The following is a 15,283-nucleotide window of genomic DNA, read 5'->3' on the forward strand; positions in this document are numbered from 1 at the left end:
CACACACACGCTTATTATAAAATTATAACATTATTTGCATGCACACGGCGTGAGAACGTGCAGAGCGTGTCAACACCACTTGTAGTTATGCATAAGCAACTAACCGCAATTAAATCTAATTACATTCTTTCCATTCTCTTTCGCTTGCAGGCCCAACAATGACCCGACAACAGCAAACGTTTAACACCCCAAGCAGCGCGTTGATCGCTTGCCTCTGTGTGTGCTTGTTCGCGCATGCGCAGGCAGCTGAAAAATGGTCACGTCAATTGGAACCGACCTCACCCGGCGTCTCCGACTCGTTCGATTGGGTGCCGCTAGCGCAACCAGTGGACAGCTCGACTGCCAAAGATCGTTCAGCGAATGCGCGTGTGCTCACCTACTCACAGGCTTTTCCGCCCAATGGTCGCTTTGGTGATTTGCCAAAGCCGCATAATCCACCAGCGCCGCAACAGCAGCCTTTCGATTTCCCATACCAATTTCAACGCTTCGTAAATCAGCCACAATCGCGTCCACAAGTCGGTTCGCCTTTCGGTGCGTCACCGCTAAAGGCATCCGCACTACAAGGCGGCGAACCGACTTCACAGTCTTTCTTCAAATTTGAAATGCCTTTCCGTACAGATGGTGGTAATCGTGATGTTGGCGCCACCGGGCCAAGCTCACTGCAGACCGGCTATCAGATACAACACACTTTTGGTGGTGGCGGCGCACAAGCGACACTCTTCAGTTCACCATTATACAATCAGCAACCGGTGTTCCCACCAGAATTCCATCCAATACCACAGAAACCCATTCAGCAACCTTTGCAGAAACCGTTGCCACAACAGAATTACATCGAAGATAGCTTCCCGGCTAAGAATATTTATCGCGAGTCTAAACCGAATCCAACGCAGCAATCTTTGCAAAGCGTTACGCCACAAGTATTCCCTGCCGACCCACCAGTGGAGCAGTTCTTCGATTTGAATAAACCGCAATCTGGCTACAACGGACAAATACCTTCGTATCAACAACCGGAAAGCTTACCAACAGCGCCCTTCCAACAAAGCGCACCGACCGCACCCGCCTTGGCGCCCAACAGCAATGCTGGCAATCCACAAGATGTACAGTTGTTGTATGTGCCATATGACACGCTCTATAATCAGCAAAAACCCGAGTCGCAAGCTTTCGAAGTGAACAAATACAATGTGAATCCGTCACTGCCCACGGTTAATCCATTCCAAATCAATAATTTCTATACGCAAGACACGCTTGGTTCGCTGGATCAACAGAACTATTTTACATCAGCGCCCAGTACGAGCACGAGCCGCCCCAAGACCACCACACTCAAGCCGACAACTATTTTCCAGAATTATGTTAATCCTCAACAGCAACTAACTACACCACGTCCGAAACCGAAGGCTCATCAACCACCACTTGCTATGTTCTTGGTGCGTAACTCAGCGCGTCCCACGCAAGCCGATGTTGTTTCAGCACTACGTCACTCCAACACAATCGCTGTTGTCGATGCGCCCACCAAGAAGATACCAGAGATATTCGTCGGTCCAGCTGGTATGTCGACACCGGAAGGTTATGCGAAGTTTGAGCTACCCTATTTGTCGCAACTCGCACAAAACCGTGAGCTGCGTGAGATACCTTTCTTTGTAGCGCCGCTTAGTTACCGCACACCCAGCGGTTTCAATAAGATCCTTCTGCCTGAGCCACATGTTGGCTCAATCGTCATAAATCTCGCCAAAAGCAATAGCGCCACACAAGAAATTGTGAGCCAGCCAGCCAAGCCAAGCGTAGTTTATAGCCAAAACGATGTTAATCAGTATCAGCCACCACAGCCCACACAGCGTGTGCGTCCACAACGTGTCAAGCAACCATCAACCACCAAGGACTACTATCCAGCGCTGAATGAGCCAGTGCAGAAACCACGCGATCAATTTGAGATCACCACTCAACGTTCCACACTGGCGCCTACACGCGGCAACAAATTTAACTACTTCTACAATCAAGATGCCATACGCGAGGTCAACTCACCGAAAGTCACCAAACTTGATCGCCCAAAGAAGAAACGTCCACAGCACACAGTTCAACAACAACAGCAGCAACCAATTGAACAACCTGCTTTCACACAAACCATTAACAATCCTTATGCTCAATTCCAACCAGCACCTAACCAGATAATCAATGATGACATCTACAAAGTTCAGCCCAACCGTCCAGCGCCCAGCACTTCCACTTCCACAAGCACCACAACTAGCACGACTTCAACGACTGCTGCACCAGCACATACCTTCTTCACATACAATCCCAATGGACAGGTTGATTATCAAAACGCCAACGGTCCTCTCTACTCTTTCGGTACCATACCAAAAGAACCTGTTGAGGAGCAGCTACCACGTTTCACCACACGTCCACCCACAAGCACTACGCCAGAAGAGGAGTATCGCATGAAACAGTATTTCCGTCAACAAGATGCTTTCCGCAATCGTCCACAATTAGTAAATCCCACGAATCCACCTTTCGAGCAGGTACAATATACGCCTGTTGATTTAGACTATGAACGAGATGCCAATGTACCATCCACAACTCATAAGACCACATCGACAACTAAACAACGTATTACGTTCTATTCACCGTCGCAATCAGCGATCTCGGGACCGGAAGATGCATACAATGTGGTCTCGCCACAACGGCCGGATGTCTTAGAACTGCAGCGCGAAAAAGATGTACAGACTGAATTGAAACCGCTTCGCCAGCCAGCAGCTAATCAACGGCCTTTATATAATCAAAACGAGATTCCCGATAGCACCGTGGAATATGACCCCAATCCTTATCACGTACCCTCAGAATTGCCACCACTCACACCAAATCTACCAGGACTTGTAAACAATTTGCAAGAGAAGGACAAACAAAATGCTATAAGTGAACTTGCTACAACTACACCCAATCAGCCAGAGCCAGAATCTGAACAGCCCACACGTCCAACCAGACGTCCACTCAATCGTGTGCGTAAGCCACTCGTTTCTAAAGTAACCTCTTCTGTATCCTACTCAGAAACGGAAACATCTACAAGACGTCCCGCACAACGTGTACGTCGTCCATTTGGTTCACGCGCAACAGCCAGCACTACCAGTTCACCAGATGCCGAGGGAGAAATCGCACCGACAACACGCCGTCCATCGTCTGCAGCACGTAATCCACTTATACGCAATCCCAATCGTATACGCTACCAACCCACACAAGAGGAACGCCAAAGCTTACGTACAAAACACCGTAAGAAGTATGGCGAATCAGGCAAAGATGAAGATTTGGACTACCAACGCGATGTGTTGAATCAAAATTATCCAGTCATAAAGCCATTGTCATCACGCAAACCATCTAGTCCGACGGCAATCCCCAGTTCTTATGCGACAAACTACGGTTCCGAAGCACCGACATCAGAAACTCAACAAGTGTACACGGTTACACCGAGCAATACGATAGAAACGAATGAGCAGACCTTCCCAGCCGGTATGTTGGAGCCAATGCAAATCGCACAACAGTACAGTCAGTACACTAAAGACAATTTCGGACCTGGTTATTTCCCCAATCAAGAGGATTTAAGTCCTACAGAACCGATCATACGCAATGAGATTAATCCAGTATTTACCACATTGCCGAGTACAACAAGCACCACTACCACTACCGCAGCCCCAACAACAACCACTGAAGAACCGTTAGTTACCACAAGACGTTCGCCATTTATACGCCGAAACTATCCACGTTTGCGCACTACAACTACCGAACCGCCAACCACAACAACACCGGAAACCGAAACTAAAACTTCGGTAAGTAGAAAAAGAGACTCTCAATCAAAATTTGTAGAATATGTTAGTTAATGCATTCTTTAATAGCTACGTCCACGCATACCGCCACGTAAGGTGATTAGGGTGCGTGCACGCACGCGTCGTCCACAAATTTTATCATCAACCACGTCGATTCCAGAGGAGGAAGCTGAAGTCGAAGAGCCCAAGAATAATTTCCGCAAAATAAATCGTTTCAATCATGATCTGTATGAGAACGAGGTGAGTCTTGTAGCAATTTCTTTTACTGCTCAAAAATTTCACGACTGTTTATTCTCCCAAAAAGGCCTCTCCACCACAAAGACGTCGTCAAAGACCGAACTTCCAACTGGATGGTCAGGAATCACAATGGTCTCCGGCATTGAAATTTGGCGGCAATCACCACTTCAAAGCTACTAACCCCAAGGAACAGAACAAAGAGAAAGAACATAAGTTCGAAGAAGAGCCGGAAATCGTAACCGTCGGACCTGAAGATAGCAAAAAGGCGGATAACTTTGAAGTGAATGTATCCGCAAGCTTTGGTGAGACAAAGCCAGCACTTAAAGAGCCTAATCTAAAGTAAGTAAATATATGAAACTTTATTAAAAGAAGATATTGAATTAAGGAATATTGAAATTATGAGACGTGTATAATGTACCGTTACTACTGACATTTATAAGTCGAAATTGTAACCAAATGCGCATTTTACTAAATATTATCAAAATTTCTTCTCAGACCCGAGAAATCATTTGCTGAACTTCTAGAAGAAGTCATGGGCAAGGCACCTGAAGAGAAACCACTCGAGTCGGCAGAAGAGTCTACGCAGCGTACTACTGATGGAACCTTCTTTGAGTCGCAGAAAACCACGATATTCAACCGCGTCAACAGACGCAACAAATTTAAGAAACTCAGATTGCCCTCAACACAAAACACTGAAAGCTTCGAGACGGCCGAGTCGCAAGGTCTTGGTTCGCAACTGTACAATTCACTCTACGGCAAGGAAAAGTCTACAGATGAAATAGTGAAGGAGCTTAAGACGACCACGCCACTTACACCGGTATCCACCACATTGACAACAACAACAAACAGTCCACTAAGTACAATGAACACCAACGAGGCGACAACATCGGAACCCTTAGATGTCACATCGTTTGCAACAACACTCGCTATGGATGAAGATGTGGATAGAAGCACAATCGCGCCAACAGGAAATGAAGACGAAAATGCAACCGAAGAGAGTGCTACACGACGCATGGATGAAGCAGTCGATGATCTGGAATCGCAACCAAGCATATTCTCCGAAGTCAAGAGACAACTACACGATCTATTCGCCATCGACGAGTCGGAAGATCATGCGGTAACCGCAGCATTGGCGGCAGTCGGCAAGCGCAGACAAGAATACATGAATATTAAACGCACCAAAGCCGATACGACAACGCAGGCGATGAACGCCGTAACGGAGGAAGCTACAGAACCCACATTATCAGCGACGGCTGTGAAAGCGCCAGCGGACGACCAAGCTAAAAAGAATTTGATGGACAAAGTCATCTATGCCACGTCCACGTCGATGAAAGTGACATCCGAAACGGAGATTTGCTATCGTGGACGTTGTATACGCTCCGAGGATTTGCCGGCGAATCATAAATTGAATTAAGTCGGGAAGCGCTCAGCGCAAGCGAAGACAATATGCCGCAGCGAAGTAAGAGAGGTCGATGTACTCTCCCTTTCTCGTATCAGCTGGTTTTTATATACGTATTCATGAAAGTAGCTTATGCGAATTCGTATTCAGAGAGAAGATTGTGATAATATGAAGAAAGAAACAATACAGCAAAATCAAAATTTCCATAACTACACAATCTGTACTTAGAACATAACAATAACCGACTTAATAAGTGTATATTAATATGACTATATAATGACTTATCACCGTCGAGTTGATGAGTTTAGCTATGTTTGTATGATAGTTTGTAGATGTTTCTGGAATTTTCCTTTTTTCTAGTGCGCGCTGTCCCTATGACTTTATTGTAATTACTTAGCTTTTAAAATAAAGTTACGAAAATCTAGTTTAATTTATAAGGGAGTATAAAAGTTCCGAAACCTGCGACGCGTCCAGTGTGTTTTTGTTACATTTATCCTTCCATTATATTAATATAAGCTTAATTATTAATAAATATATATATATTTTGTATGCAACAGTAATCAAATACTTTATATAATTAATGTAATTAAACGAAACGAATTATTAATTTTATTTCTAATGAATTTTTGTAGCCACAGGAACGAGTAAAAAAATATATTATATTGTTATTGTATTGTATTATTTTTAATAAGTCTTATATGATTGCGAATTAAGTAGCCTTAAGTCTGTAATATATTTAATAAAACAATAAACTTAACAATAATAAAACTTAAATGTGCAAGTTTTTAAAATCACTTAAAAATATGATCTCCTTTTGTCAGTTCAAAAAGTCCTGGAATATTAAAGTATTTCCAATAACTTCTACAATGATGAAGCTCTTCCAATCAATTAGCTCTCGCTCTCACGTGTTTCCAAAGCTTATGCGCTCTCTCATCTCAAGTAGCATAAGATGACTACCGACTTTTTTTCATAACTTAGGTTAGGTTGGGTTATGAGGTCAATCTTAACAGGGATTTCAGTGGACAGCTTAGAACATGGGTCGTTTGGTTACAAAAAACTCCTATATATCAGATTATAAAACCCTTACAAAGCGACAAAGCACTTTGAGCGTTTCACAAATTCGTTAAGATCGCTGCCACTACTACGTACTACGTTCGCTGCAGGTAAGACCCCGGCATGTTTTAAGCTCAGTCTTGCAAATGCTGGACAATGGACGATAAATTGCCTGGATGTTTCCACATCGTACATACAACTTTGACTACTTGGTATGTTAGATGGCTAATCAAAATCATATAGTAGATATGTAGTGCTTTGTAAGACCATAGAAAAAAGAGCTCCTGTGTTCGAACTTATCAATTAGTAAACTGCTTATTAGCTAACACAAACTTGCACAGGCGTTTAATTTCCATTCCCACCAGCTGGGTGGGATGCCTGAAGGTATGCGCTCCTAAGTGCTTGTCTTGGCTTCCCACACAAAGGGCAGTCAAGGAGTAGTGTCGAGTTGTTTCTACCTCATCTTCTTCCATACAGCTTCTATAGATGGCGTCTGGTAAGATGCCCAGCCTTACTTCGTGGACAATACAGAACCGTAAAGGGTAAGGGTAAAGTGATCACTAGATCTCTTGCGATCGATCTTGAACCAAAAGGCTTTTGCGACAGATCATGTACTGGTGGTGTCCCAGCGCTTGCCAAGCTTCCGAGAGTAGTAGAACAAAAGCGGTACGGTTATAGCGTGCCTTTTCTTGCTAGCTCATCAACTTTACAGTTTCCTGCGATTCCGCTCTGAAGAAGGCTGCACTACGGAGCAGTAAATCAACTGATACCTTAATGGCTGCAACCTCGGCATGGAAGAGACTGCAATTGTCAGGAAGTCTGAAACTGGAGTTGATAGAGAGCTCCTGACAGTAAACCCCTCTTCTCCAACGGGTTCTACCCACCCACAACTTCCTCGTCGATATTCTACTCATATACTGGCGAAGGAGCCGCTAGAATTCAGTTTGGCGAAACCCAGAGTAAAGATTTTCAACCTTACAGCATGAATGCCTATTGGACAATGTCCTTTAAGAACCCCTAGGGAGGCCGTGAAGGTGTTAATGGCACCACTGTGAATATTGGTCAGTGCTTGTCGGAAGTAAGTTGCGACCGAAGTCTGGTCGGCATACTGTCTAATGTCGTCGACGTAATTGAGGAAAGACATATTGATGCAGGCTTTCTGCAAAAGCATTCCACCAACAACTGCCTGTAGATGAGTTCATTATGCTCATTTTCCGATTCCGACACAATTCCCACAAAAACCGGTTCTACGCATCGAAATTAACTCGGACTTTATCAGGTTATTTCAGTAACCTAACCCCGTTTAGATCGGAAAGTCTTCCAACTTCATCAACTCATGGATTATTGCCTAAGACAATATACATATATTGTTCAGTTCGGCCCACTATAGCATATGTATATGTAGCTCACATACAAACTACCGATCAAATTTCGAGTTCTTGGTATTACACCTCCTGCGCAACCGAAATAGCTTTGTACTTTTTTTTAATAATTAAATATTTAAAAAATTTGATCAAAAGTATAAAAAGTTTAAAAATTTCTATAATAGTTTCCAACCGCACATTTCTTTGAAATGTAAACAATTTTCCAATATTTCGTATTTATTTGCGCATTTTATTAATTATTAAAGACACTTTATTACATTGACATACAGAAAGGAATAATTTATAAGTTTACTTATGTACGCTAAATTGTGTACAGTAGCACAAAGTATTTAACTAGGTTAAAATAAAATTTCTCGAATTTATTTAAAAAACATATTTCAATAACTGCGAAAAATTGCTGACTTACGAATATAAAAATTTTAAGAAAAGTTAAATATAATATTTAAACAAAATAATTTAACAGAAGTCTGGCAATGTCATGGTAAATATAATCTGCATGCAATAATTGAATGATCAGCCGTTATTTCACGAATGTTTTCGCAGCGAACGATGTTTTCGTTCACAAAACATAAATACATATTACTTTAATTACTTAAAATTGCATTTCGAGCTCCAAACTAATTTTACAAATGCACGCAGATCTTTTTTAAAATATAAATTACATTATTTGTGTGTATATTTATGTATATATGTTTGTATGCACCTAAGTTTTGTAAATTCTTTATGCTTAACTGTCGTGACATGCACGCCATGCCTTTACTTTGACATGAAAGCATTTACTTCCACGTGGAGAAACATAATGGAAATAATGAAAATATTTTATATCACAAAGATTTAAAACGTTTAGCCAAACGCATGTTTGTGTAATCGAAAATGAGAAATAAAACGAAATGTCATGTCATTGGCTTCATAGACTCATGGTGCAGCATTGCGATTCAAAGGCGCAGTCTCATCATCGGTTATTTCGTGTATGTCATCGTCGTTGTATGTAATGTTATCGCCTCGACCTGCAGCAGCAGCTGGCTGACCTTGTGGGAAGTTCCATGTTTGTGGACTCGTACGACCAAAGACAAGGAAGAACAGATTGCCGACGAAGTAGAAGAATGCGCTCACGTAGAACACAATACGCCATTGTGCCGGATTTTCCTGCCAAACAAAGTAAACATATCAAGAATTACATGCACAATGAAATCGAATAAAAAAAGGTACTGACCTCATCTGTCACAATCAGTCCAACTGTGAGCGGTGCTATTATGCTTATCACATTCGCCACGCAATTGGTAATGCCCATTAATGTGCCGGCGAAATTTGGCGCGATATCAATGTGATTGACTTGAAAACCCAGATAAGTGGCCGCGTTTGCACCCACTGCTATGGTCAACAATGTTATAGCCAATTTAACACTACCGCCGGCATTTATATAACCCAAACCGATCAATGCCACCATCGGCACCCACTGACCGATGGTGTTGAAGAATTTGCGTGAAACCCATAGACGTGTTGTATAGCGCGCATTCAGAAAATCACCCAAAAAGATGAAAGCATACGACAGCAGACACATAGCAAAGTATGGTAACGCGGAGAGCGGACCACTACTGCGTATATCCATACCGAGAATATTCTTTAAGTATGTCGGTATTTCGGTGAGCAGTGTCCAGAAGCCCCAATTATTGGCTAAATGCACAAAAATCAACGTTAGGAATGGTGGTGAAGTGAATATTTGAGCCCATGGTAATTTTTGTGGTTGTGTTTGTGTGCCACTACTTTGACGACCAGCATCGGAAGGTCGACGTGTTTGTCCCGACGATTCAATATAACGCAACTCGGCTACACTAATCGATGGATGCTCCGCAGGTGTGCTGGCGCTTAAGAATAACCAAACGAATGACCATAAAATGCCGACTATACCGGAGAGGTAAAATATACTGGGCCAACCAAGCCATGAGGATGCTATATAACCGCTAACCGACAGCATAACAACCGTACCGAATTGTGCGCCCGAATAGCAGTAGCTGACGAGGCGTGCACGCTCCTCGGCTGGTGCCCATTTGGATAGAAATGTATGTGTCGATGGAAAAATCATGCCTTGCGATAGACCTTGTGCCGCACGCAGCGCCAACACCAATGGCCAGTCTCCGATTTTGGCGCTCAACGGTGTCAAAATGGCCAGTGAAGAGCATATAAGCACACCAAAAAAGAATGTATACTTGGCACCATAGTGGTGCGCCATGTAGCCACCGGGCACTTGTGTCACGACATAACCCCAGAAAAAGCTGCTGAGCAGATAGGACTTAATGCCCTCATCCCATTTGTACTCCTGCAAGAGTTAAGAGAAGTGATAAGGATTTTTCGTTTACGGCATAACTATAAGATGTAAATTTTCCACAATACAGAAGTTATAGATAGGCGATACATACATTCGTATATATGTATACAAGTATGTACAAACATTCTTGTCTTAAAGTGTATTTATTTCTCAATTTTTGCTTATATTATTAAATGCATATGTGCAAACATGGGCAAGACAAAAAATGACGTATGAGGAGGCAACTGTGTTTACGTTCTGCTTTTTATCAGTATAAAGAAACAAATTCAAAATTTTTTTTATGAAAAATATTTATACGGTAAACTGCTGAACAAATAAATGAAAACTTAATGATATACTATTTATTACGAGAAGCAATTATTTGAATTTATCTTATGAAACGCGGTTACTATGTAAAACTATGCCTACTACATAAACATACTTACATATGTACACATGTATATACTTGACATAGTACTGATAATTTCTAGTGCTGATACATTTGATGAGCAATAGCGTAAACAAAGTATTCTAATATCAAGGTGCCGCTATATTTTCGAATTTGCAATAAATAAGCCAATTAACACACCCACTTAAGATTGCCATATGCTGCTAATTTCATTAACGAAAATTTAAATATGCGGCCAGGTTCTTACCTCAAATGCTGGATTTGTAGCATTTTGATCTGTCATCGCCACAATGGCTACAGAAAGATTTACACGCAGCGCATAAGCCACCGCCAAGCCACAAAAGGCGAGAAAACATTGTAGATGACGTATACCAAAACGTGGGCCTAATCAACGAAATTGATGAGCAGCTTGTAATTAATGCTATCTCTAACAATGAACATTTGTATATTTCACTTACCTTGTCGTGCAGTATCAATTTGCTGATAGCCACCATTGAAACAATCACACCATAAAACCATTTTATCTACCTACGACTTACACTTGCATTTATGTACACGATACATACGCCCACACAAGAATTTTGTACAATAATTTAACTATTTTCGGCAGCTACTAATGGCGTATGGCGATTGGAATTCTTTTGTTACTTTGTTATCTTAGCGAAACTCAATACTCCATTCTATAAACACTTTAAAGAATTTGTCGAGTTTGCACTTTACCACCCAATTGCAGCTATACGCTCTACATCACTTTTGTAAATGATGAGTTTTGTATACGTTTCCAAATACGTCAACACAGAACACACAAAAACAATATAACAATAAACGATTTGAAATCGCTGTCTATCAATAGAATGAAGGAATAGTGCAAATAAACAAAGCGAATTGGTAAACAGCTGATAGCTGCAGGCGTTACCACATACGTCAAAAATAGTATTACCCATTTAAAAATTATCGATAAATCGATATTTCGGTGCAGTACTTTGTAGTAGCAACCGAGTTCGAAGATATGGGATATGTAAGAGCGCCACGAAACTTTTTTAATCTTTGAGTTTAACAATAAAAGTAAATTAAGCTTAAGCCAACAGTTATTCGTAGAATTAGTAAAGATGATTAATAATAAAAGCAAAATACTGTATAATTTTTTTTTTAAATAAAGGTTAAATGTATACAGTAAATTTTTGAATGAAAATAAGAAATATTTTTCGAGTGAAAAGAAAAATTTTCCACCAAAAGATGTGCTCTATATAAAAATGGTCAAAACAAATAAGATTTGACGAAATTAGGGCATTTTGGTTGAAGAAAAGTTGAGTTTTACTGCAAAATTCGATTTTGGATCAGGTCGAAAAAGTAGTAAGTCATTTTATGAAGAACTATGTTCATACAGAATAACATGATAGAGATCGAATCATTTGTCTCTGAGTAAACACTTTCCAAAAATTAAGTTTTCAGAAACACGCTTTTAGAGATGAACTTATGGAGCTGACTAATTTAAAATCTTAGCATTTCATGCTAAGTACTTACGTTAAACTTTTCTGAATCCAAATTTTCCGTATATCAGTTTCTCGTAAGTGTACTTTTTTGTAAAGCCCGAAGACGAATATTTCCATAAAATCATGATATTTTCGTAAATAACACCACGAGACAACATCTTATTGAAAACTAAATTATTTCCGGCGAGTAGCATGAAAATCTCATGACTAGTTACGAGCAGTGATGCCAATTGTTCGCGCACTTTTAGAAATTAGTTATTTCTAGAAAATATTTTAAATTTGGCAAAAAAAATTTCTTCTTATAATATGTTCACACCGAAAATTTCAAAGATTCGATTACATTTAAGCATTTCATAATCCAACAGTGTTCCCACTGCCGTTAGAAAGATCAAAAAACAGCTGTTATTGTCATTCATGAATTCACATCGCTTAATATTTACCAAAAGAAAAGATTTTCATATAGTATTTTGAAATAAAAGCCGTCTTTTTTAATATTTTCCATATAATAGAAATAATGGATGCATTTTTTTCATTTGCTTGGTCGATTTTCAGGTGAAATTAGATTCATTGCTTTAAAAAAAATTTGTTTGTTTACATTTTTTTCCCTTTGTAGTGTCTAAATCAGCTGTGATAATGTAACAGTTTTCCAGTGCTGACTAGTATTTTTCCAGTGCTGACAAGTAGATTGCGCAAAATCAGAGTCGCACGGACAGATTTAGCGTGGATCAGTTTCAAATCATTTCAATGAAGTGATTTGGAACTGTCATTTTTGTATGGCGAAATCTTGATAAATTTTTAAGATTAGTGGGATAATCCATTCAACAGCCGAAATCGTGTGATTAAGTGTCGGTCTGAACATAGTATTAGGCATTACTGTCGCTACTTACGAGCAACGATTGAACACTATGGCAGCACAGCCGAATGGCGGAAATTGGTAAGTAACAATTCGGATATTGTCGTGCGTAAGCGATTGTGTTGTTAAATTTCAATTTATTTTCAATTCTTGATGAAAGTGTATTATAGTTAAAGTGGTATTTAAGTGAAATTCAATATTTATATAATGAAGGAAGTGTATGTTAGGGAGCATAGAGAAGCCAAGTGATTTTGTATGATGTAAATAAAAGAAAAGAAGCAGCGAATAGTGCTTGGTGAGCGCGAGTCGTATACAATTTTGGCTACCTCAGTATCAAAAAAGGGTAAAAGGCCCAAATATTGAAAAAGCTTAAGTAGTTAAGCTCAAGTTGTGTAATGTGATGTGTGACTTATAAAATTACAAAAAGTGTGAGAGAAATTTGTGGCAATTTTGCAGCAAAAGTGGTTGCCACAAACTTTGTGGCGTGCGTGTGTTTCTGCATCGTTTTTCATCCGTTATTCGCAAGTTACAAATGTGTTCTTTGTTGCTGCAACTTAAAAGGTAAGTGCGCATTATTATGCTTTCAAATTAAACTATTTAAAAAGTTTTAAATAATACATTACTTTCAAAACTGTCGTGCGTTAGAGAAGCTATAGTATTTAACTCAAATAAAGTTGATGAAAATTTATATTACAAATATTTTATATATGAAATGTATAACAAATATGCAATTCCTATTCTGTACTTATTTTTTCTCACAATAATTTTATTTATGGTTATGTCTATTGTAATTGGGGGATTTGGAAGCTGACTTATTAGGAGCTCTGAGATATATTACCCACGAATGAATAATATAAGATTCTTACCTCCTTTTCTTGCCTTATTTTTAGTGAATAGTATAATAGAAAACAGAGACGGTACAGTTCAATAGATTAACTTAATTCTCAACAGTTGCCCTACTCAAAGATCTATCTGTATTTTCCACATTTTTGCGCAAACCGATTCAAAGAAAAATATGGTTGTCGTAAAGTTATTTTAGCTACAGGCAACACTCAAAACATCTATACGGATGGCTCGTAATATGTATATTGTCCAGAGTTAAGCACCTTTTACGTTGCCGGACCACTACAGTATGTTTCAAGCTGAGGTCTTTGCTATTGTGAAAGCCAGAGTCAACATCTACGTAGACAGCCAAGCAGCAATCAAGGCAGTAACCTCGTATCGCATATCGGCCAGAAGTGTCTTAGGAACAAGGCAGCAGTGGAAAGTGTTGCCAGAAGTAGGCAACTTCACTTCTACTGAGTGCCAGGCCAGAAAGGCATCGAGGGCAATGAAAAAGTGGACGAGATTGCCAAGATTGGTGTGCGGCTAAAATCCGAAAACGTTATAAACATTGGGAAACCCATGCTTTATCTATACGACGATGTTGATAGAAGCATGGTAAAGAAAATCAAAACCCTATTGCCACTCGGCAGAAGAAGAAGAAAAGAACAAGAAGACTGTCGGAACATGATGAGAATACTAACTGGTCACTGTCTGGTGGCGACACACGCCCGCAGGATGGGGCAGACAGATCGAGAAGACTGTAGGAAATGTATAGAGCAGGGCACCAAGGAAACACTGGAGTATATTTTTTGCATTTTGTGCTCTCCACGGTATGATGAACTGGGGGAGATATGGACAATGAGAGTTTGTTAAAATTTGCGTCAAGCCTGCAACTAACCTTTCCTAATAATAGGCGATTCATTTTGAAAAATGTTCTTGTTATACTCGTAATGTTATAAAAACTTTTTTTGAACTTATCGTTCGGGTGAATATTTTCGAAGTTACACGCGTAGGGGGAAGTATCAAACGCCGGAGCGCGAAACTTTAATTCGCTAAACCAAACCTACTCCCAACTCCAGACTCTCCCCCGAACCGCCTGATTAAATATTACTTCGTGGGGATATAGTGATCCCCACAAAACGTTTTTTTGCGAGGAGTTGCTGGAGATCAGCTGTAGCTCTTTTCCAAATAAATATTTTTAATAATACTAAGCCTGAAAAAACGGTTAAAACATACCATAATATGTTTTCAAACTTTTCGATTAAAAAATTTAAAAGTTTTCTCAGAAAAATTCTGGAAAATTCGCCTTTTCGGCCTTCTAACTGCATATAATCCCGCAAATAATGAGACAACTATTTACCAATTGTATTGATTTTGAGTTTATTTTTTGGAGTTCAATTCCATATTTTCTAGTATTATAATTATTTTTTTCTTGTATATATATAATAGTTTTCAAATTCTTTCATTTTTTAAAATTAAATATATATGTAATGTTTTCTTACATCTCAATTCGTA

At 39.9% G+C, this 15,283-nt stretch overlaps 2 protein-coding genes across 2 annotated transcripts in view; one reads left to right on the forward strand and one right to left on the reverse strand.

Annotated features, from left to right (window-relative positions):
* LOC105226224 (proteoglycan 4) overlaps positions 1–6,219 on the forward strand; it is a 40,407-nt gene extending 34,188 nt beyond the window's left edge. Inside the window, exons 3-6 of the mRNA XM_011205050.4 lie at positions 151–3,812; positions 3,879–4,049; positions 4,114–4,385; positions 4,542–6,219. Coding sequence (XP_011203352.2) covers positions 159–3,812; positions 3,879–4,049; positions 4,114–4,385; positions 4,542–5,460 — 5,016 coding nt within the window. The 5' untranslated portion in view covers positions 151–158 and the 3' untranslated portion in view covers positions 5,461–6,219. The remainder of the gene's footprint in view (positions 1–150; positions 3,813–3,878; positions 4,050–4,113; positions 4,386–4,541) is intronic.
* Positions 6,220–8,091: 1,872 nt separating this feature from the next.
* LOC105226225 (putative inorganic phosphate cotransporter) lies at positions 8,092–11,443 on the reverse strand. The gene is made up of 4 exons (XM_011205051.4): positions 11,056–11,443; positions 10,845–10,981; positions 9,097–10,200; positions 8,092–9,029 (listed from the first exon to the last, which is right to left on the reverse strand). The coding sequence occupies exons 1-4, from the start codon at positions 11,114–11,116 to the stop codon at positions 8,799–8,801; spliced, it is 1,533 nt and encodes a 510-aa protein (XP_011203353.2). The 5' UTR covers positions 11,117–11,443; the 3' UTR covers positions 8,092–8,798.
* Positions 11,444–15,283: the final 3,840 nt, after the last annotated feature.

Source organism: Bactrocera dorsalis, chromosome 3 (assembly GCF_023373825.1).
Source record: "Bactrocera dorsalis isolate Fly_Bdor chromosome 3, ASM2337382v1, whole genome shotgun sequence".
Classification (NCBI taxonomy): Eukaryota; Metazoa; Arthropoda; class Insecta; order Diptera; family Tephritidae; genus Bactrocera; species Bactrocera dorsalis.